A 23518-nucleotide genomic window follows, 5' to 3' on the forward strand; every position below is an offset into this window, starting at 1 on the left:
GGCAGACCAGCGGCGGTCACCGTCTGTGTCACCACCATCAATTTCTCTTTAGATATTTCACTATCTGTCCTGTGGAGGACTTAACTACAGTGCTCTTCTAGTTTCGGATGGGTCCGTTCTCCAACGCTGCTGATCCAGATGTCTGTCTGAATTAAACTCCTCATCATGTCATCAGGTCCCGCAGAGGCATGGCAATGAACCATTCATTGGATTCAGGTGTGCTGAAGCGGGGAAACATCTAAAACACGCAGGGCACTGGCCCTCAAGGACTGACATTGGAGACTGCTCTGTAAAGTGACACAATAGACTGACTGTGTTTTCCCTAGTTACACAAACCCCAAGGTATTTATACACCTTGGGGTTTTTTTTTTCTTCTCATTTTGTAGTGTTACGATCATAAGCTTTAACCTTGGAGGTTTGCTGGCTACATTGGTGGACAAACAGCATCATGGAGACCAAGAAAAACAAGAGACAAGACAAGGTTAAAAGGTTAAAGTGGGCTGGGTCATGTAACTCTGCTTTGAACATTTGCCGAAGTCCATCATATGATAATGGAAAGAGATATGGCAAAACCACAAACCTACCAAAACAACACTGTCCACTTCAATTGACAGGTTAGGCAAGGAAAGAATAAAATAAAAAAAAGCAGGTGCTCTGGTCAAATGATCCCAAAGTAATTGTTTTTCGTGCATTCAAAGCACTATGCCTTGATGAAAAACCAGCAATTTACACCACTGACCATCTGCTCTTACAAACATGGAGGTGATGTTGCATCATGTTTTTTCTCTTGCAGGGATGAATAAACTAGTCAGACTTGATGGGAACCATCATGGAGCGAAATTAATAATTAAAATGTTGTTGGTGGAGCAGCAAAAAACTGGAGACCTTCCAAAGCCCAGAACTAAATCCAATTAAGAATCTGTGGCAAGACTTAAAAATTGATTTTCACAAAAATATCATCCTGATAAAGATAAAAAGGGAACTTTTCTTAAAGATTTGAAAAGAAAATAACTTAAACCCATATATAGTTTCCTTTCCTTTTTTACAGTTATATGCTTTTTTTGTGTAAAGGTGCAAGATACACAAATGTTTCTGATTGCAACAAGACAAAATGGTAAAGCCTTCGGTCGCCGCGTTTTATTACAAATGTGCACAAAACTAATGTACAAAAATACAATTTGCAATTGCGGTTTTTCACTGAATAAGAATTGCAGTCAAAACTTTGTGAGCGAGTTTGTTCGTGCGATCAGTCCTCAAACAATAAAAACGCACCATCATCCTCCCACCACTTCTCGTCACCTTCCATGTCTTTTTTCCATGCCTTTTCTCATGACAGAGTGATGCGAGAGAAGTGTTTCCATTGCAGTTCTGCAAAAATAAACTAGTGCCAAAAGACTTTTCTCAAAACTGCCATGTTTTCATTAAGCAAATTTATTTTCGGAAATCCAATTTGTGCAACATTAAGGTCAATGGAAACAGCTGCTGACATGAACACTTTTGCTGGGTATTTTAACCAGTGCTATAAATTATATAATTGATTGATTGATTGATTGATTGATTGATTGATTGATTGATTGATTGATTGATTGATTGATTGATTGATTGATTGATTGATTGATTGATTGATTGATTGATTGATTGATTGATTGATTGATTGATTGATTGATTGATTGCAGTTTGTTCTGGGTCTAGAAAAAACAATATGAAATGACCGTCACCTCAAGATTCCTCATTTTGGAAAAGAATATGAGTGCAACCTGAACATAGCGTGCCCATGTACACCACTGTGGCTTGTTAATTTGTTGCTGAATCAATATAACACATTGGTTCAGATTTAATTTACAGTAAGCTGCTTTTTGCTAAGAAGCTTGATGAGAAGATTGAGGCAGAGTTACAGATTTGTTATTCTGGTAAGTGAGTCTGACCTTCTCCCCTCCCCTTTTGCCTGAGAGCAATTTCTGCACATCAAAATTGCTCGGATGGAGCAGCCTGCCTGGCCGACACTAAGAGGCTGTGGTCGCACTCGGCATCTGGCAGGTTTCGATGTGCGTTGACCGGCCTGTTTGAACGTGTGAAGTGGGGGGTTGATGAAAGAGAGCATGTGTTCCTGGCAAATATCCTCAAGATAAATTAAAGCAAAAACCAAAGGTCTTTTATAAGAGGTGGGAAAAAAATGCTTTAATGTGGTGACAGGCGTGAACCTTTGAGGGTTAGACTGATCTGTCCTGAACAGAAACATGGGGTTAGGCTGGTCTGGTTAGATCCTCTTTAGCCAGTTGTGTCTTCTTCTCTTATGCTTGAAGTTTGATTTTAAAAAAATGAAATTGCAGATTGAAAAGAAGAAAAAAAAACATTTAGCTGAAGAAATCAGCTATTAGAGTCTGGGAAACAAAACAAGTTGATTCATATAAAAAAAAAACAAAAAAACAGGGAAGGTGAAGTATTTTTGAACTGGCTTTTAGTTTAGAAAACTTGTCAGAAAACGTCTTTTTATTGATCATTTAATCCAATAATGCAAACTTTAAAACCCATCAAACCACAGCTGGGACACTTGAATGCCACTTTTCTTCATTCCTGATCTGAACAAGACTGATTCCCTCCTGCTAGTGATTAAGAAGATTTTGAGAATTGCCCAGGAGCCTTACAAGGTACAAAATATGAAACCTCAGAGACGGAAGCAACCGCTGCACAGCAAATCAACAGCCAATATGTCAGTAATGTATTTCCTCAGACATGTACGTAAAAGTAGCAGAACAATGTAGAACCTGCAATATGTTGCAAACCTGCATGATGTACAATACCAACATGATGTTTGTTCTAATAACATTTAATATGGACGTAGAAAATTCCCATCAATGTCCAGTCATGGTTTAAGTAAAGGAGTAGTGAAGATGCAGATTCTGTATGGAATCTTACATTTATTAAACAATGACCTAATGAGTTGTAATCACACAGATCATCAGCAGACTTGCTGCAGACTACACACCCTCAGTAGCAGTGGTTTAATGTTGGCATAATTTGGTACATCAGTTGACACATTGAGCTGGAACATTGAGTTGGAACATTGAGTGTTTTGTACCTCCAAGCTAAGTTACTGAAGCTGATTCAATAGCATGCAACCATTTTTCATATCTCGTCGTTTTCTTTTAACTCTGTAACTTTTGCTCTATTTGTTGCTGCCTCTTGGCCAGGACTGCCTTTGCAGTTTTTAATCTCGATGGGATCCTATTCTGGTTAAGCGAAGGTTGAATAAAAAAGCTGAAATGAAATGCAAGACAAGGAAGTGGAATCACAAGTGGGGCCAACAGGCAGTATCCGAGCCATCTGACAGTCAGCCAAAACTGAAAGTGAAGGTCAGATAACAGAGATTGATGAGGTCATGTGGGTTTGGTTGCATTGTACAACTTACAAAAGGTCCAATGTTGAAACCACGGAGTGCTTAATAAAGGATAAGAGTCCAAAAAACGTTTACATGTACCTGTCGATCAATACAACTCAAGTCTCGCCCATGTTGTTGAGAAACAAACAGTCATAGACTCTGCAAACATGGCGTGGAGAGTTGTATGGTATATATGACTGACTGCACATAACTACTTTCCGTTCACGTGAGAGACGGCACCACACAGGGACATGACGAACATATCACGACATCGTGAATAAACCCGAGGGCCTCCCTCCTTTAACGTTTCTCTTTTTTTTTCAACTTCCCTCACACTCATCTTCTTTCTGTTGCTGTCCGTGTAGTTTGTGTGTTTGTGACGACAAACTGTGTTTGCTGACCGGCTTTCACCCAACCACCACAGCGTCCCACCCGTCATCGCCTCTCGACCTTTGACCCCAAAGGCCCCACCTGCTCACTCAAACATGCTTGAGCTCCTCTTCGCACCTCCTCTGCCGTTTGCTTTGTCTTCTTTTGACGTCAAATGCTGTCCACCGCTGAAAATTACAGGGATAAATCACTGAGTGCTCCTGACAAGGATATGTTAATAATAGCAGTGAAATCCTGTTTTCAATAAGCTGCATGTTTTTGCATTTTTACTTCATGTGGTCACATTGAAGTTCAGAACCACTAAAAAGTTAAATTCTCGAGAGCGCTGATAGTAAAAAAAAAATTAAATTGATGCGGACCTGGCTGATTTACTGCCTCAAATTACACATTTTGAGTGGAGCGCTGCTTGGCACACTCTTCTGGTATGTTTTTCCAACTCCCTCCAGAATCTCCAACTCTGGTTTAGCAGGAACTTCCTGCTCCAGGCCAAATCCCTCCAGTCCCACCAAGACATACACCCTCAATTTATTACCCACCATTACAGAAACCAAGAGTAAAATACCTGAACATACTTATCCAGAATCTAATTCCTCTGGTTGTCCACCACAAAGTTAAATCTTACTGCTGCACAGCAATAACAAGAGCTGCAGTTAGGCATGACCTTGCTACTACGACTGGGTTGAGGTGTGTGCGTGTGCTGGCGTGTGTATGTGTGTGTGGCCTGACCAGTGCCCACATCCTTCCTGCACAACATCATGGCCACCTAGAAGACACTCGTCCTGCCTTTCTCTGTCTCTACCTCCATCTGTCCTTCATTCCCCCCTATGGCGAGGTCATCACGTCTGTTGGGCAGAGCGACTTTAGCTTACTTTGTCTTCCGCCCCCCGTTGGTAACATTTGCTGTGCACATAGTGTTGTGTGTTTACTGGAGATGATTCAAGTTGAGCAAACGAGGATGGTATTTAAGTCTGCAATATGTGAAGAACAGCTGACTTTAACGGCAAAGTGCAAGAAAGTGTTCTTTAATGTTACCTGTGTGTAAACAAATAAATCAGCATATTGTCCACTTGACCAGTAGCTTGGAGATGCACGTGTGCCTTATTTTATTACTTTAGAAATAAACTGGGCTTACTGAGAATCTTTTTGTAATCATGCCTGAAAACTGCAATTATTTAAAGCTCATTGGAGTTTTAAATCTTTGCTTTTCTAGATTCCTGCGGCAGCTAGCGGAGCTGAGGAGCTGACTCTTGTTTGTGTGCGGGTCTGAACAACAAATGAAGATTCAATTTCAGTTTTTTATTTTTTATTTTATTCCTTTCAGTGTTTTATTATTGTATTAGATAACGTTGATGTTTCTGAAGCCAGTTACGTTGCTATGTCCTTCAACCACCACAAGGTGGGGCTGCTCATTGGTCACTTTATTAGGTGCACCTTTCTAGTGATAGGATACATCTTTAATGAGAAGTGCCTCATTAAATAAGGTATTGGAGATATTACTGCCTGGTTGAATGATGATGTTAGTACTAAAATACAACATTAATACATCACAACTGCAAAGATTACATCAAGCTAGGGCAAACAGTGACTTAAATGCTACAAATGCTTGCTAAATGTTGAATTTTGCAGCTGCTTTATGTTACAGATTTTAGTACATACATCCTGGATATTCCTAAGTCATTCAGAAGTGAGTGAAAACATGAACCAAATCTAACAAAAACTTAATAAAAATCAGATTTTTTAATTTATATTTTTATTTTTGCTTGTTCTGAACTTAGGACCAATCCCTCCTAAACAAATAAGGACGTTTTGGCAGCTTTTTTATGGAAGCAGAGTGAACGCTGTCTGTCCCATGAATCCTTTCTCCCAAAATGTTTTTTATCTTTATTTTTGGTGGATTAGCAGCATCTGGGAACTTTTTGTAGCGTTGGTATTTTAGAAGTTCCCATGAGCTTCCTGTTCTCTCCTCTCCTTAAGCTGCACCAAGTGCTGAATTTGGCTCTTTGTGATTTTAAGTGAACAGGGGCCTCTTTCTGAGTGACCTTCAACTACTCAAACTTCAATGGCCAGGCCAAGACAGTTACAATGTGTTGAAGAAATGCTGCACATTTGCTTAATTTCTTGCTCTACTTGCAAAATGGACCCAAACCAAACTGAATGAAAGTGCTTAAATGCACCAAGCAAACACAACAACAGGTGAGTGCAGCGGTGATAAATCATGCATAGAACATCCTGTCTCATGGCCGAAGGCTACTTCCTCCTCCTTAAAACATCAATATTTACCAGAATATAAAGAAGCCTCCAAATCCCCCCTAAAAAAACAAGCAAAAAACCTGATGGCACATTTTTTTTGTTGTGCTGCCAGGTGTCATACCATCAGTGCCAACTGTATCTCATCTTTATTTATGACTTTTCTCTAAATATTCATGCATCACACAGAGAGGACAGTTTCGAAGCAAACAGTGCATTCCTCATGCTGCACTCCAAAATAAATGTCACATTCCTGGGTCTCAGGTAGGAATGCTGCCCTCTACAGCTCCGGACATCCCGGAGGATTACAAGTGAACGGATAACACATGTCGTCAACAACACACTTTACTTCGTCTAGAGCTTCTATTGAAAGAGCTTTTGTCCATGTGTGCATTGATGAATGAGAATGTCCTTAAACTAATATTCTCGTTTATTTTGTAAACGCTACAGTGATTTATTATTATTATTTTTCTGGTAAGAGAAAAATGTTAAAAAACTTTAGACTGCAAGAAATGCAGGCTGATTCAGCATTGCAGGTGGAGATTGGAGGAGGACAGGGAAGAGGAACATGGTTGAAGATGCAATAAGTTTGTGCTCTTTTCTCCAGAAACTGGTCATCAGTTTATGCCTTAGATCAGACTAAAAATCCCTGTCTTGATCCAGGGGCACATCAATCTCACCGTGACTATGAGGAGTGCTACAGTCTTAGCGGGTTTTGAATCAGATCAAAGCTGATGATCAGACGTGATAAAACCCCGTTGGAGGGAAAATCAAATCTCTGACTGGCGTAGTTCAATTACCGTCGTATGTTGTCGGGGAAATCTGTTCAGTACTGGTTGCAGCAAAACATTTACCTGCGCTATTTTAACTGAAGACATTCAATGAACGTTCCCGCAGGAGGTTATAAAACTAGCAAATCAGCAAGTGATGCAACACTGCCCTCTGGTGGCAACATTTATTTTTTATTAGACACTGGGGCAAAACAATTTCTGTTTTTTGTTTTGTTTTTTTTTTTGTTTTTTTTCAAGTAACGTTCACGTAAACAATACAAGCCTTCTATAAAAAACTATTTATTTTTAATTATCTGAAAAAGATGTAGTGAACAAGGTTAAATGACTAAATACCTACGAAACTGTTGTAGTTCTTGCTAGTTATGTTGGGAACAAAAAGAGGACCATGCTAAATCATTTAATAACATATTCTGTGCAAACACCCTGAAAAAAACATTTAGGAGAGAAAATTTAAATATAGATGTGAAACAATCTGGTTGCCTACGTATCCAAATAATCAAATAAAGAATTTGGTACGGCATTTTTTGTTTCGGTTTTAGTGTTTAGTCACACCAGATGTCAAATATCAATTTATCTTGGTGAATATTATCTTAGTAGTCGCTAAACTAAAGTAAAGTTTAACTATCTTAGTAGGATTGGTCATTTTCATCCTTAAGGTCAAGGGTCAGAAAACACATTCCACACTCACAGTGACATCATACTTTCTTGTCTTCAGATTAAATAGTTATTTTTTTTCAGGTTTTTATTCATAAACCTTCAGATGTCTGTCTAGAAAGTTGAAGCACACCCAAATAAACAAAAAAACAGGAGTTTATCAGAAGGATAGTTTCAGCATGACTTCACCATATTCCATAACTCTCCTAGACAGAAAATACTGCCGTGTCAGAAAAAATACTGATAGACTCCAAAGAAAAGATTTTTATTTGTTATGGTGTTTTTTTTTCTTCACATAACAAAAAATAGCATTTTAACAAGATTATATTTGCTTCTTTGTATATCAAGAATACCTCTATCACTGCGCAGTCCTTAAGAATGAAGCGGGTTTGCCAGGTTCATGATTAGATGGAAATGATGTTTAATGCATGTAAGCCTTAAAAAGTCAGAGGAGAAATACCTTTTCATTTAACATAAAAAACCTTTGGACAGACATGGGTGTTTTAAGTTTCCAAGAAAAACATTTAGGACTTTATAATTGTGAAGAACATTTTCTATATTTGACTTTAAATGCTGCCATTGCGCCAATTGCAAATTAAAGTCTCCTCTTTCTTGATTGTTTACATGGAAAAGAGTCACCTTCCATTAAACTGATGTTTCAGGAAAAAGCATGTTGCAGCTTCCCTGGAGAAAGGAGAACTAGGAGAAGCTTGCCATTTCAACAATGACGTAAATTCAAGCCTGATGTCAGTGAGCTCAGTGTTTGTGCAGATGAGTTACTTCTGCTGTTCATCACAAAAGATGACTTCAGACTTCAGGTAAATCTGCTTTGTCTGGGGTTAGTCCAGTTCCAGTGATTGTTTGTGGTTCCCCATGGCCGTTTGGAAAGACAGTAATTTATCACACTACCAAAAATAAACATCTTTTATGCATTGATTCCAGTCCTATCCTCCACTTTAAACCTTTTTTAACTCATTATGCGGTAAAATAAACATGCGAAAATTGTCAGTGACTCTGAACTCCTTAAAAGCTTTCCTGAGCTTCCACAGCTGTGACATTTTGGTTGCAGCTGTGGACCAAAATGGAAAATCCTGCTCAGCTCTTCACGACAACCTGCAACTTTCTAAGTTTGGCCCCGAAAATACTCCCTGTCCTACTGACGCCAAACTGTATTTACAAACTCAAGATCCAAATCTGCCTCGTCTCTCATCCTGCCAAGGAAAGTTTTCCCCCTGCGTCACGGCAGCCTGCTACTTCCATGTCCGAGTCCAACTCCAACACTGTCTTCTCTGACATGCATGAGGTAACTCCAGGCTGCTCCCTCACCCTGTGCTCTGTTGGCCATTACTTCATTCAGTTCATACAATAAACAACGAAAGGACATAATGTACCGTGTGGTTTCTAACTCTTTGAAGCCCGAAAGAATAAGAGGGAATAATTATTAGCGGCTTCGTTTCAAGACTTTGTACAAAAATGTAAATTTCCTTCCTCAACTTTAATTATTGAGCTGAACTCGTTCACTACAGATACCTTTCCTTCCTGGTTAATGCGTCTCTGAGGACATTTTTCTGTTTTCCTCTCAGATGCTTCATCCTTCCTCTAGAGAGAAAGTACTTATCTTCCCTTGTCGACATGCCTCATTATTTATACACTGCACATTAGGTTAAACAACGTCGGGTACAAAGTGTGGACAGAAAGAAAATGTCTAAGTTTAAAGATCCTTCAAGGAGCCTAATAAGCAGCTGATCCAAACTTCTGCTTGTAAAAAAAAAAAAAAAAAATTATAAGTGGTTCAAAAGGTTTTTGCGCGATCCAATATGAGTAAGGTTTGACATAAATCTCAAATCTGTTAGCATGTGTACAGCTTGTGACCAATGTCTGACTTTAGAAAGCATAGAGCCTCTCTGTGCTTGAGATTGTGTTTGGTGAGTATGTTTTTCTGTCGTTCATTGTGCAATAGAGTAGTTATGGACATTGCTAAAGTAGTTATTATAAAGATTCATTTTAAGGGAGAAGTAACATTTAATAGGCCACAGGTAGTTACCACACTTTCTGCAATGTTGTCTCACAGGATCATTACAGCACAGATATTCAGAAAAAATAATCCATCCGGTCAAAACATTTCTCCTCCAAAATGATTGGGAACAAATTAATTTGCTGCACAGAGAGTTACCTAAAGTCCAGATGCAGGTTTTGGACAGGTCCAGTTTAGCAAGGACAGTCGGTGCATAAAAAATGAAAATAAAAAAAAAATAGCCCAACATCAAAATCAGTGAAAGGAAATTTTTTGTATCGAGAGTTTATTTGCTTGGACATCATGTACAGCTGTGCTGATTTCAAAGTCCAACGGTCCAGCCACGGAGCTGAGGAAAAAGAGAGTTTAATGGCAAAAATCAAAAAGGTTTAGAAGATGGAGGTGGTTATGAAACCGCGGCAACACCGTATTGTTTTTACAACTGCATAGCAGGTCAAAAGTTTAAATGACATACAAGATCTGAACTACAATCAGAAATGCCAGAAGAGTTGAAAAGGAGGCTTCATGGATGAAGAGCAGGGTCAAAGATTAGAAACAGGAGGAATGTTAAACCACAACTTCTCTTGATTTAAAATTATGTAGCAAAATCAAATGAGATGGAATAGCAGACAATGTTACTGTAGAGTTTCATCTCTGCCACATTGAGCTGTTAGCATGTAGAGGCTGTCATACAGCAACAGCCAGAGGCTTTTTCAGAGTTATTGCAAGACTGACTGCTACTGGAGATCCTTCACCAAGAAGATTCCTCTAGATTTGAATTGATGACATTTAATGTCCTTTTTTGGTTGCAGTATTTTTGAATGATTTTTTTTCTATGCGTCTCTGCCGAGCTTCATCAAGCACACAGACCAACATTTTCATTATCCAAAAGCCATAATCATCAAAATTAACAGAAATAGTGTTGAAATATTTCACTCCCATGCGTGATGGATCTACTGCATGTGATTTTCACCATCTGAAATGAGTGACAACTATCAAAGATGTATATCCGTAGGCAGCTTTTCCATACAGTGACAGGGAATCTGCACTCATTTTGTTCTGTAATTTATTGAGAATTACAATCAGATCTTAAACCTCCATATTATCATACATCGGAAAGAGAGTTTACAAAGGCATTAGAACATTTCTGAAACTGTGGCATTAATGTCTGTCTTTCATTACAAGATTGTACATATACAGTAATATCAGGCCTTCTCAGGCTTTGGCTTAAGTTTGGGATTGGTCATGTACAGTATATGATACAACAAACAGTAGGTAGCAGTCCAATAAATGGTCTTCACACAGTTTCTACTGTCATCACAGTTCAATTTCTACTGAACTACAGTAATTGGATATTTTCTTTTACAAATGAATACCAGATCAAATAAACAAAAGAAAAACAAAACAATTTTTGTAAAGGTGCACAAAAATTGGATGAAGCCTCTTGTGTCAAATGTCAGTGGGTTAAAATAAACCACACATACAAAAAAATCAAAAACAAATGGGAAGGGAAAAAAAAAATAATAAATCATCATTTCTCAGAATTGCTCAGCCCTCACCAGGTGAATTATGTACAGGATGGACAGTATATACATTATTTGACCAACAAAAACTTGTTTAAATACCTATTTTTGATTGGAAATAAAGAACCTAAGGAACAAATCTCGCCTCTATTGTGTGGAATGTTAGACAGCTTTATATTTAAATTTTAATGTAATGTGTTAAATATAGCGCAATCTGCTAAATGTGCATTCTCTAAATCATTTTGATTGCTGTACACATGCCTAACTTAAAGCATAACAAGTGTTAGGTGAATTTTGTTTGTCTGAAATTGTCAATTACACCCTGACAGGAAGAAGCTCTGAGAAGGATGATCAATACTTACCTCCATATTAATTCACTATACCAAGACGTTACCTATAATCTGCATAATCATTAAATTCAAAGGAAAGACTCGGAAAATAGTTGTGGCATCACTTATTAAATGAAGCAATTAAAAAAACAAAACAAAAAAACATCAACACTGCATCATCTAAATCAAATGATTCATTTAAGGCCAAACTTCACAATAAATCTACCATCTTTGTCAAAAACAAGGCAAACAAATTTTGTAATAGGCCGTTCGAGGGTAAGACAGACAGACAACTTGGGATAAGAGGGATTGTGTTTCATATTTTGTCACAGCTGACAACATCAACAATAAGAGGAAGGTCTTATTTTTTGAGAGCGCCCCAAATAATAAGTCCTATTACGACACCAGCAACAGCCAGGACTATCAGCAGGATGCAAATCTTCTTCCTGGAGCTCCGCTGAAAAAAAGGAAGCAAGAAAATTAAAGTTTCTTGGAGATTATATGGATCAAAACTAGTTTTTTTAGTTGTTTCTTAAATTAAAATGCATGATACATATTTTACCCTTTATTTTGAAATGCCACATTTTTAAAATCTGCGTTCGATTTTGTTTTCAACATCCTGACAAAGCTGGCAATAACTTTGGAGCCATCACAGTTAGAAAACTGGTTCATTTGAGCTTAAATTCAAAGATCTTTAAATCACTTTGTGCTAAATGATACTACAATGTCACATGATCAGGTTGAAATTTCAAAAACCTTTTTCCAAAAACTTTGGGTCCAATTTAAAATCCAGAAGTGAAATGATCAAGAGGCAAAAAAAGGCAATGAAATTTCCTGTTTGTATTCATGGATGTGTCTAGTAACTTAAGAAACCCCAATATGATTAATAAGTAGAACACAAACAACATTTCAAATTTTACCCAAATGTCTTGAAAACAAAAGTCAAATTTTGTAGTTTTAAGACCGTTTAAGAATCCTGCAGATGGATGATCCACAATACTAGGAAATGAGCGAGCTTCTTCTTTTCTGTGCCGTTATTTATGAAATCACAGTGACTAATGTTGCTTCACAAGTCTCCCTCTTATGGAGGGAGAAGCGATCTTACACGCTGCTTCATCATGATTAAACTGAAGTTTCTAATATTAAAAGCTACTTCTGAGCTATTCGTCTCAGTTGTGCATGTTTTATTGTTTTGTACTTTACCTGATATTCTGCAGCTCTTGCAAGTTGCTGTTGGCCAGACTGGATATGGGTATCTGCACTCTCCACGTTAGCTTCTATACTGTCTGCAAAACAGAAAACAAGCACACATATTTACACCATTTTCACATCATATTAGGTACTGGAGCTGGACATAATCCTAAACCATCTTTATTCACTCCAAATTTCCTAGGCTCATTGTAGAGAAGACAAGTGAGCTAACCACTCAAAATCAGCTTTATCAACTTTTGCCAACACATCAGCAACAACAAAGAAGACTATTCTTTGCATTTTAATCAGTTGGAGTTGCACAATATATTGAATCCTAATTTCAGTGCATGCAAAATTGAAATCACAAAGGACAGCTTGGACGCAACATTTCACATTTTGTTTGCTGATAATATATTTGACGAGTTGGATGAACTTTCAACTGTTACGTTTTTTTTTTTTTTTCCCCCACAGCTAATATAGATCTTAGTGATCGAGAGGCTAAAGCAATAGGAGAGTGGTGGAGAACAATAAGAGAGTAACTCCATGTGTCCTGTCAATCATGGAGCCTTTGTTTAGATCAGGAGCCCAAACAGAAATAAAAATGATGCCATTATTGTTGGGAATATTCTCTTTATGACATCACTTTTGTCCTTTTGGTGCAATCTATGTGCATTTTTAACAATGTTTTTCTTTTTTTTTTTTAAATGAACAGTCATACAAAGAAAATGTATAAATTCTCTTTGTGTAAAAGTTTGATGATTTTCTTAATATTTAAGCTAAATACAAAAATAATTGTGTTTTTCCAACTTAAAAAAAATAAATCTTATGATAAATGGTGTAAAAATAAGCTAATTTGTATTATGTTGCCCTTTTGGTTCTCAACTAATTTTGTTCAGCTGGATAGAAGACAAAAATAGTTTTCAGGGTTTTAAAGGTTGCCGATACCTGGTCTACATGCAATTTGAGAATTTTTTATTTAAAAAAAATCCTATATGAAGAAGGGAGTTCTAAAATTAGCAGAGCCAAACATACTGGCACTCCTAACAATCCCTTTAAAAATGTAAGTGAGGCTTTTCTGATTTATATTTGATTTTTTGAGTTGATCAGAGTTTCTAGCATCGTCTAACTAGTAATCCATAATCTTCTGTTTCTTTGTGTACAAACACACAAAGGCGTGTTTTTAAAGCCACAAGTCACTACGGTGAAGGACCCGTATTTTATTTTGCCAGCTATCAACAATGGGAGTGGTGAAAATGGAGGAGTTTATTTTTCCAAACATCACTGTTAAGACAACTCCAGCAAAGAGTGTCAGCGAGTCTCAATAACGAGCTTTGCTAAGCTCTACTGGGATTTTAGCTGGAAACATTGAAATCTTCAGGTACAAAAATTCCATATGAGATCGGCAGGAAGCAAAGGATTAAAATGTGGGAATTTGTTTCTACTTTTACCCCTGTGCCACCACAACACCCGGAAAATCACTATTATCCATGGGACTAGGTTATGGTACGAATATTTAACTTATTCTATGTAATTTGCTAAATTTTATTACATTTTTTGGGAGTAAACAACAAACAAAGGGGCTCTTTTTTTCTTGCTCTTTTGTAGTTTAGCCTTACGACAGAAGAAAAAAAAAAAAGACACCAAAAATAACTGATACTCACCTATCATGTCTCCCTGCTCATGAACCATCATGCCCAGATCCTTAAAGATGTCATTTATGTCTGTGATGTCGGACTAAATTCAAAGAACACAAGGCATGAGGTGCTGCTCACATCTTTAGCTGCTAACGCACAGAGCTGAGGAGTCGCGCTCGCTTCCTGTGTGAATCCTACCTCCAGCTGCCTGATGGCCGACTCCCGCTCCTGGATCAGTTTCAGGTCTTCTTCAGTGATGATCTCCGCTTGCGATTGCACCTGGGAGTAACTGCATGGACGCACGCACAGAAATTTTGACTTTAAACTTTTACTACAATGGCGGCGGCGGCAGAAGAAGGAATATGAATTATTATTAAAAGCTTTTGGCTGAACCTTGGAGGGGCATTTCCAAAGCTGTCGTCAGGCTGACCTCCCTGTTAAAAAGATAAAAGTGCATATTTATGTGCCTTATTTTGAATGTTTGATCAGAGAGCATTTTCCTTAAGCCAAACATTGACTCAGTAAGCATAAAGTGTAATCTCTGTGAAGTGCTTCATCAAATGTACCCTCATGTGGCATTAGCAGAACAATTCCTAAGGCGCTACGTAAAGCAGAAAGTCACTGATCCCGCTTATAAAAATGAAAAACGTTGGTACAGAGACTTCTCTGTCTGGTGAGATAAGCAAAGAGAGAAGAGAGTTGCCAAGCAAGTTGGCTTCCCCAAAGGAATCCAAGTGTAAACACAGTACTGCATGAGGGATAGGGAAGATGAGAGCTGCTTATAAAACCGAACTTCTTATACATCTGGTATTATATAAGATTGTTACAAATGTTTTTTAGGGATGCAAGACGAGCCAAGTTATTATTTTTTTTGTTTCAACCATGATGCGAGTCCAGTCATATGTCAAGTCCAATTTCCACATTTCAGCAAAATCTTCTGAAAGACGGCCTGAAAAAGTGCAAACTCATCTTGAATAAAAACAAAAAATAAAATAAAAAAAAATCACCTAATTTTATTCAAGATGGGTTTGCACTTTGTCAGGCCCCAATTCACAGTGTGCCAGCAGCAAAAAGCAAATAGACATCTACTTGTAGCTTTCTTGGCCATCCGATCACATTGGCATGGCGACAACTACATCTGCATTAAGCCGTTTCCATAGAATATGAGGAGAGTTCCCAGACATCAGTGATTTGCTTCTGAGAGCTTACTGTGGAGGAGGACTCAAATTCACTGTATCGTCAAGTACACATTTTGCATGAGTTTACCCGTGTTCAGCATTATAGCAACAGCCAGAGGGTCTGAAACTGAAAACACTCGTGCTGCAGAGCTCAAAGTTGTTTTTTTTATGAGTTGTGTTGCAATTTTTGTATAATTATATCATAAACGTCAAGAGTTTTTGCTCCTGTTGTGTTGTCACTTCTGGAGAAATCATCATACACAAGGACACTGCGAGATACATGCATGTAAACTGTGGTATAAAAATCTCCCAACTTCTTCCGATTACTTTTCGGTAACAATGTGTACAAAAGGGCACAAATCACGAAGAAAACGACTTCGCTGCTGAAACAATGTTCACAACAGTAACATAAGACCAAATCTGTAACTTGTACCATTAAAAATTAGATAAAAACTTCCTGTTGAACATTTAAAACACTGCAATCTCTGCAGGAACACGAAAAGCTGCTCAGAAGCTCTTAAACTTTGACGGTCATCCATCCAGTGAGGAGGCCACTTACTCACCGACAGTCTTGAGCTGGCTCGGACCCGAGCGACAAACTCCCGCTCTTTGTCGGCCGCCTGCCGCTGCGTCTTCTGCAAGCTGTTCAGAACAGCGGAGAAGTCGTTCAGCAGCCGATCTTTCTGTAGCTTCCTTTGCCGCTAAAGCCGCCAAAACAGAGTAAAAAAATAAATAAATAAAATTACTACTATGATTTCTCACAGGTCAAAACAGCCATTTAAAAATTTGTACCTGATCTGGGCCAATAGGAAGGGAAGTGAAGACTTTCATCAGTTTGTCGGTGTCTTTTGCCAGCTGGTTGCCTTGCTGTTGTTTTTGTTGACTATTGTAGAAAAAGAGTATTTGTTTATTATTTAGGAATAAAAAAAAATCCTATTGTGGTTCTAAGTTAGAAGGATTTATTTTATGTACATAAACATGTGTGGGTAGGTTTTTACATGGTACCTCAATGTACTTTTAAGCTATCGTTTTAGTCAAATAATTTGACAAAAAAAAAAAAAAAATCAGACAAGCAACATCTCCAACTAAGCCTAAATTACTCACAGCGTCTGTCTGAGCTGGTTGCTGTCCTGGTCAGTCCCCAGCAGGAATACCGCTCTCTGCAACTCCGAGGCTGAGCAAGAAGGGAGAAATAAACATCACAGTCTCAATTCTGTGATTCAGAAAAGTGGTTGTAACCCCAATAAGGGTGTCGCTGATGATAATGTGTCTGCATTACTCAGCAGCGTGATCCTCTGGATGTTGGAGCTGATGTTCTGGACCAAAACATTGGGATCCTCCGAAATCCCAGCGCGGTACGCCATGGCGAAAGCTGCGGTGACACGGCAACACAATCAGAGCTCATTCATGAAGTCATGCTGAGATCTCATTACCACAGCTACTGCGCTCTGCTGCTCCCGTGACTAACACATGACAGTAGCTTTTAGCATGTAGCCTCCATCTCTGGGAATATGCACAGGAGTTTTTAGTGTCTACTGTGGTGTAATACCAGCTATAATTTCAGATGCATGTGGATCATCTTAAGAAGCAATTAAGAAACAATTTAATTGGGTTTTTTTTTGGTGGGGACACCAAATGATTATGTTCTGTGGTTTGTCTTCGTTTTGAATGTATCTATTTTAATGTATAAAGATCCCAAACACCTTAACTGTTCCAATCTTATTTTGAACAATAACTGTGAAACACTAAAAACTCGGTTAAACTGCATATGAGCGACAACTACTGAATGAATTAAATTAAAACCATCAGTTCCTTTAGTGTTTAATTTGTCACATTTAAAAAAAAGCAATAGACTAAAGGCCTGTTTTGAGCCTCTTACCAAACTAAAGTGCACAACAGTACTTTGGTTTTACAATATCACAAGATTTGAGGTTAGTTGCAGGACAAGCTAACGCCAATAAGGTGTCCCAAGTTTGAAGTTTCCTTGTAGTGAAAAGAGATAACGTACAAATGCTGCCGCGTCGTGGTAATTTAAACACATTTAAAGTAGTGGATATGATCGGTTTCACATGCAAGTATCGGCTGATCATGAATCAGCTGGCCGATTAATCGGTGTACCCCAATCAAAATAAGTTATTTATGCAGCTTTTTGTTTCCATTATAATCAATACAATCATATTACACAGTTCTGTTGGACATTTTTGCATGAATACCACAATAAGCTAAAACTGAGGCAACTTCTCTAAAGGCAATCATAATATGAGAACTCATAATAAAAGAAGAAATAAATATATGTTGGGTGGAACCTGCTTCCCATTTCCTGCTTCAGCAGCTTTGGTCATTTTGTTCCAAACTGCCTCAGATATTTAAAAAGATAAACTGTCTACAACACAACATTTTACTTTTCTTTTGAACTAGATAAAACCAGAATGAGAATGTTGGACTTCAAAAAATTAGATTTCAGTACCAGGCAGTAAAAGGCTGATTGGCGCATATCACTTTAAAGCACAGGTGTCAAAGTCCAGTCCTCAAGGGCCGGTGTCCTACTGTTTTTAGATGTGCTACAGGTGCAAAACTTTGGAATGAAATGGCTTAATTACCTGCTCCTTGTGTAGAGCAGTTCTCCACAGCCTTGCTAATGACCTAATTATTCTATTCAGGTGTGGTCCAACAGTGGCACATCTAAAAGTTGCAGGACACTGGCCCTCCAGGACTGCAGTTTGACACCCCTGCTTTAAAGACAACAGCGATGCTGACCAAAGTGCAATAAAAGCCGGTCAAAATGTACTATAAAAGTTATTCATAGTCAGCAGCCAGTCAAACTACGTTTTACAATAACACAACATGAATTTACACAAGGTCAACTGCTAACACAAGACGAGAACAACTGATTAAAGCACACAGACTCAGTGGCGCCCACCCACAGAAAGAGGCTCCTTGAATTAAAACAAGTAAGGATTAGTTTGGTTACAAGAATTTATCTGCTGCAGTGTAGCCGGGTTGGGCCAGAGGAATCATAATGCGGGTCAGCCATGCACACTTCCTGTAACTTAAAGGAACTGAGCCCGGCCTGCAGAGAACCAGCTGTTAACCTGTCGCATCCACCTTAGACAACCTTTCTGCTTCTTAGTTCCGTAATATTTCTCCTCTGACGCTATTTACGTCTCATTTTGTGTCATTTTTGCTCTCTCGGTGTGTCCCATTGGAAGCATAAGCAATGCGGAAATCACTCGAGGGATTTAAATCTGAGGAAAACGGGACGAATTCAAACGCCTTTATCTCACATCTAAACGAATAGTTCTTTTAGATGTAGAAACTATTAGCAGCAAACGCTAACAGCTGACACGAACATGGAGAGAATAAAAGTGAGTAACAAAAGTGCATACTGCATTCCGTTTAGCGAAGTCTGCATATTAACTTTCGTTTTGCTGCTAAATATAAAGCGGCGACGTAAAACTGAGTTTTAATCCTAATATGTGGGCTCTGTCACTGCCAGATTCGGCTCGGTTCTGGAGAAGTTTAGGACTTTACCTTTGTTGAGACTCGCAGCGGTGGTGTGTGTTTCCTGATTTGGAGCCACTCCCCTGTCACATGATGTCGTCTGCGCTCAGCCATCACATCATCGGTCGGCCTTTAATAGTGGAACAAAAAATCTCAGGAGCAGCCAAAAAAAAAAAAAAAAAAATTGTAATAAAATAAAGCCCCGTTCTAAAAGTATATCAATGTAAAATAAGAAAAATAGAACATTTAACAAAACCCACATTGATTTCTGTAAAAAATAAAAAATAAAAATAAAAAAAAATAAAAAAAATGGAGGGAATGAAATAACGTTTTAAAATTTATACAAGAGACTTGGGAATCCATGCCTTCCTGTTTCACCGCGCAACAAATATAATGTGACACAGAGGACTTTCCACTCTACAAAACGGGAAATATAAGAGTACATTCCATTCATCTCAAATGAATGTGTGACATTTAAACAAACAAAAAAATAAATACATAAAAACAACAACAAAAAAAATTCTTTATAGCATGCAGTGTAGGGGATACGAGGAGAAGTTAAAAAAAAATCCCAGACACTCCATGTAGTTAAAGTCTTTATTTTTTTTTAATATTGGAACTCATTTAAAATATTTGTTTTAAATATTACATTATTTCTGAAACATTAAATCTTGGATTTTTATCTTTTAGCCATAATCATTGAAATAACAAAACCTATTTGAAGGCATTACTTTGACCTGTCTAAACAACATTTGCTTTACAACCCTGTATAACTGCTGGCTGTTTTGTGAGTTTATTTTATTTTTTATTTTTTGCAGCCTCAGACTCTTCAGGAACATTCTGAACATTGGTACTTTGGAATTAGTGTTGACATGCTCTTTAAAATACATTAGATAGTAAGAACCACCTGTTCTTACACGCTGTTACGAGCAGACAGGTGCAGTGTTAGCACATCAAAGTTTAGTGAGTTTAAGCAATCAATGGATCAGTCGTTTTAATCGTTACATAACCTCTGACAGACTGTGATCACCGTTAAATGCAAACAAAATGAGGTCCTGACAGGTTGTTTCGGCCCGATAGGTCATCCTTTTATGTGACGATGCTTGCAGATCTGGTGTGGCTTTTAAAAGCTTCAAATCACAGAGGCTTTTTTGTTTTCTGTCTTTTTTTATGGGACCAAATGGTTTCAAAAGCCAGTGTTTTTCATTGTTTTTTTTTTTCCTGAAATGTGTATTTTAACATAACGTGGCCAGTTGTACTTTGTACCATGCTGTGTCTGGGTATTTGGACAGTATTGAGCGGTGTGCATTCGAATCTGCTTATCTTTTTGACTGCAAGGGTCCGTTGACCCCCGGGTCACCAGGATATAGCATTAAACTGCATGTGAACAGCGAGAGTACATAAGCCCTGTTAGCTCAAACAGTCGTCAGTCCTGAGTGCACTCTCTCGGCTCGCTTATTATCCATCACCCAGGACAATCATGTTGCATTTGGCGGCCCTTGGGCTCCTCCTCGCTTCAGCGGTGACTTTAAGCAGCTCTGCTGTTGTTCTGGAAAATGGCCTGCCGAACCTTTGGTCACAAACCGCCAGCCAAGTGACTGAACTACCTATTCAAGATGGGATTCTGACTCCCAATCCTTGGAATTACCTAAACCGCCAGAGTTTATATCGTCTTATGATTGCAGGTACAGACCCTTACCTGACCTACATGGGGACAACCCAGACTGAGAATCCCTTTTGGGGGCTGGCACTGCAGCTTGGATGGATGCAAACCTCAGGTAAGACAGCCTTTTGTTTCTTTTTAGATTGTGTTTTTATTATTTGCCAAATGTCCCCAAACACTGGGAAATGTGAAAGTGTAAATCTGCTGCTTCTGTAGGTCGCCTTGCCGACCCTTCCGGTTCAACAACCTGTGGTCTACAAACAGGAGACGCCATGTGTATTTCACCCGAGAGTTTTTGGGGCTGTAAGTGTAACAAACAAAATATGAACACAAAGCACTCACAGAAATCACTGCCCATCTCTGCATGCTATTTTCCTTTGTTTTTGTTTTTTTTCCAGGTATGAACTACTTCACCTCAGCGTTGCCTTTCCTGTCTGCTGCACAACAGGGTTTTCTGGGAGAAAACATTCAGGTTTTTTGGGGGTGGGGATTTGTCACCATAAAAGATGCAACCTGAATATCAATAATGGTGGACACAATGATTCTTGTAATGTTTCCAGATCAAGCTGCAGGGGGTTGCAGGTGTAGAGGGCTTTTGTACTACCTACACTGAATGTTCAGCTAGCTACTCTGATGCCATGACCAAGTGGGATGCTTTTTTCCAGGTATTAAAATGACACCAGAAATGTACTCACTGTTGTTCGTGTGCCTTAAACTACCAACACTTTCCTTTTAGTAAGCTTTCCAATAATATGCAGTTTTATGCAAAGACACATTTTGGTGTAACCTTTTCTGTCTTACCTGGCTGGTGGAGGGTGTCCATGACAACATTAAAGCTGTCGTCCCATGAGTTTGAAGGCTGCAATATGGCAATAGCAACATTTCCATTTTAAAAATCCCCTTTTTGATTGGCATAATGTAACATTCAAATGTTTTTAGGTATAAGTTTAAATTATGTGGACGTAATAATAATCAAAAATAACAGAAACAAATGCTTGAAATAAATCACTCTTTGTGACATGAATGTATATTATGTGCATTTCTAATTTTTTTTATTTGAGTGACCTAAACACTTTCCATATTTGATGACGTTCCAAGTTATGGAGCTGTAACTGTATGACTTTAATGATCAGCATGTGTCTTTTAAGGCTCTTAAGCCAACGTCTGAGTCTACTCTACCTGACAACGAGAAGAAAGACTCCATCCTTGGTCTCTACTGGACAGCTCAAATGGCTACCACTTACGTCTCTTCAACATGCAGTGTCAAGTAATCCATCCATCCATCCATGAATTTGGATGTTGGCCTTTCTCGGAATTTGCATGTTACACGATTTAGTGGATGTTCAAAAGTCTTAACAATTCAGTGAATATCACTTATGATTACCTCAAGTTTTTACTCAGTTTACTAATTGCAGCTGTCTAGCTCTGAAAAAAGAAAGAAAAACCTCATAGAAAATCACATTAACTGCAATGCTGAAATATCTTCAGCCTGAATATTTCCAAATATTTTATCTTTTTTTGTGTCATCTCCTGGCTTTTGTTCCCTCAGGAAGAGCCACTACTCCGCTGAGGAGCAGTCATTTGCAGACAGCTGGCTGGACTCTGCAGAGTATGTTGCGGCAGCTCATTTCCACTCCAACCTGGAAAAGTCTGTGCTGTTCCTGAATCCTCTGCCAAGCCGAATTTTACGAGTACTTACATCGTCACTGACGTATTTTTTTTTTATGTCTTCATTTTGCTGAATATTCGTCTATTGTTTTTCACTCCTGTCTACAGGCGGGGGATGCATCTCCAAACATTGCTGATCTGACTGAAGAGGAGAACTACTCACTGACCATTTTCTCCTGGATGAAAAACATCAATACCGTTCTTGGTAGGACACACAATCACAAACAAAATGGAAAACATCTCCAATCTGGATCACTAAGTCCCAAAGGTTGATAATGATCACATCTTCTACCAGGTGGATCAATGGTTCGCATGTGGAAAGGGGCGATGTGTTCGGTGACTACTAGAGAGAAAGGCAAAGAGCTGTTGGAGCAACTTCTAACAAATCCCAGCTTCCCCACAGCCACTTTCTTGTCCTTCATCACAGAGATGACTACCTCCTGCTGAGATGAACACAAAAATACAAAATCAGAAACACTGTGACATCAATATGATCACAGTCCCTTTAGCGCCTAAAATTACATATTTTTCATGAAATCAGGAGGAACATCTTCACTACAGGATGTTGATCTGCTCTGGATCAGAGCAGATGTTCTTCATGTAAGCCTTGTCAATTTATGTAAACCCATAAAACATAAACAAGTGAATACATTGTCTTTATTTGATTATTTTGGAGTGTTGTCTAGAAAGTCAATACTGGAAAGTGATGTCCTGGTTTATGCTAAAAAGTGCTTTAATTTAGTTTATTTATGTAGTGCTGATTCACAACACATTGTCTCAAGACACTTTAAGAAAATTATTTTACAATTGACATGTTCACAAAAAGACCGTTCTGAAATACAGATTAACCTTTTTTTTGTGACACACTTCTCATGAGATTTTACATGCAACGCAGTCATATTGTATTTTAGGGCAACAGTCGTAATGTGCTGTTTATTTTAAATGTTTTGAGAACCACTGACGTACAGAGATCTTCAGTAGCTCATTACTGACCTCTAGTGGTAATGTAAACAAAAAAACAACACCATGTATTTCTTCAAGTAAAACGTGTATTTTAGGTAAAGTATTCAGTATTAGTTCCCTGTTGTTTCACTTTCAAAGATGGTTTGGAACTGTTATAGTTGTTGAGTGATTTACATATATATATATATATATATATATATATATATAGATATATATATATATATATATATATATATATATATATATCTACAGTAGAGCTGTTGCCTTGCAGCAAGAAGGTCCTGGGTTCGATTCCCGGCCGGGGATCTTTCTGCATGGAGTTTGCATGTTCTCCCTGTGCATGCGTGGGTTCTCTCCGGGTTCTCTGGCTTCCTCCCACAGTCCAAAAACATG

At 38.3% G+C, this 23518-nt stretch overlaps 2 protein-coding genes across 2 annotated transcripts; one reads left to right on the plus strand and one right to left on the minus strand.

Annotated features, from left to right (window-relative positions):
* Positions 1-10524: 10524 nt before the first annotated feature.
* stx7l (syntaxin 7-like) lies at positions 10525-18976 on the minus strand. The gene is made up of 10 exons (XM_044105853.1): positions 18862-18976; positions 16610-16702; positions 16435-16504; positions 16123-16213; positions 15894-16031; positions 14546-14586; positions 14351-14441; positions 14180-14252; positions 12531-12613; positions 10525-11784 (listed from the first exon to the last, which is right to left on the minus strand). The coding sequence occupies exons 2-10, from the start codon at positions 16692-16694 to the stop codon at positions 11689-11691; spliced, it is 768 nt and encodes a 255-aa protein (XP_043961788.1). The 5' UTR covers positions 16695-16702; positions 18862-18976; the 3' UTR covers positions 10525-11688.
* Positions 18977-20103: 1127 nt separating this feature from the next.
* On the plus strand, positions 20104-22809 carry LOC122824933 (protein LEG1 homolog). The gene is made up of 8 exons (XM_044105854.1): positions 20104-20609; positions 20711-20797; positions 20893-20966; positions 21055-21159; positions 21643-21761; positions 22044-22185; positions 22271-22367; positions 22458-22809. Exons 1-8 carry the CDS (start codon positions 20312-20314, stop codon positions 22607-22609), a joined length of 1074 nt encoding a protein of 357 aa, XP_043961789.1. The 5' UTR covers positions 20104-20311; the 3' UTR covers positions 22610-22809.
* Positions 22810-23518: the final 709 nt, after the last annotated feature.

This window comes from Gambusia affinis, linkage group LG22 (assembly GCF_019740435.1).
Source record: "Gambusia affinis linkage group LG22, SWU_Gaff_1.0, whole genome shotgun sequence".
NCBI classification, from domain to species: Eukaryota; Metazoa; Chordata; class Actinopteri; order Cyprinodontiformes; family Poeciliidae; genus Gambusia; species Gambusia affinis.

Coding starts and splice junctions, on each gene's coding strand:
- stx7l (XM_044105853.1), bottom strand. CDS start 16,694: ATGGCGTACCGCGCTGGGATTTCGGAGGATCCCAATGTTTTGGTCCAG. Junction 16,505..16,609: donor CCAGAGGATCACGCTGCTGA/GTAATGCAGACA, acceptor CTTCTTGCTCAG/CCTCGGAGTTGCAGAGAGCG. Junction 16,214..16,434: donor AACCAGCTCAGACAGACGCT/GTGAGTAATTTA, acceptor TTTCTACAATAG/TCAACAAAAACAACAGCAAG.
- LOC122824933 (XM_044105854.1), top strand. CDS start 20,312: ATGTTGCATTTGGCGGCCCTTGGGCTCCTCCTCGCTTCAGCGGTGACT. Junction 20,798..20,892: donor ACCCGAGAGTTTTTGGGGCT/GTAAGTGTAACA, acceptor TTTTTTTTCCAG/GTATGAACTACTTCACCTCA. Junction 21,160..21,642: donor AGTGGGATGCTTTTTTCCAG/GTATTAAAATGA, acceptor GTGTCTTTTAAG/GCTCTTAAGCCAACGTCTGA.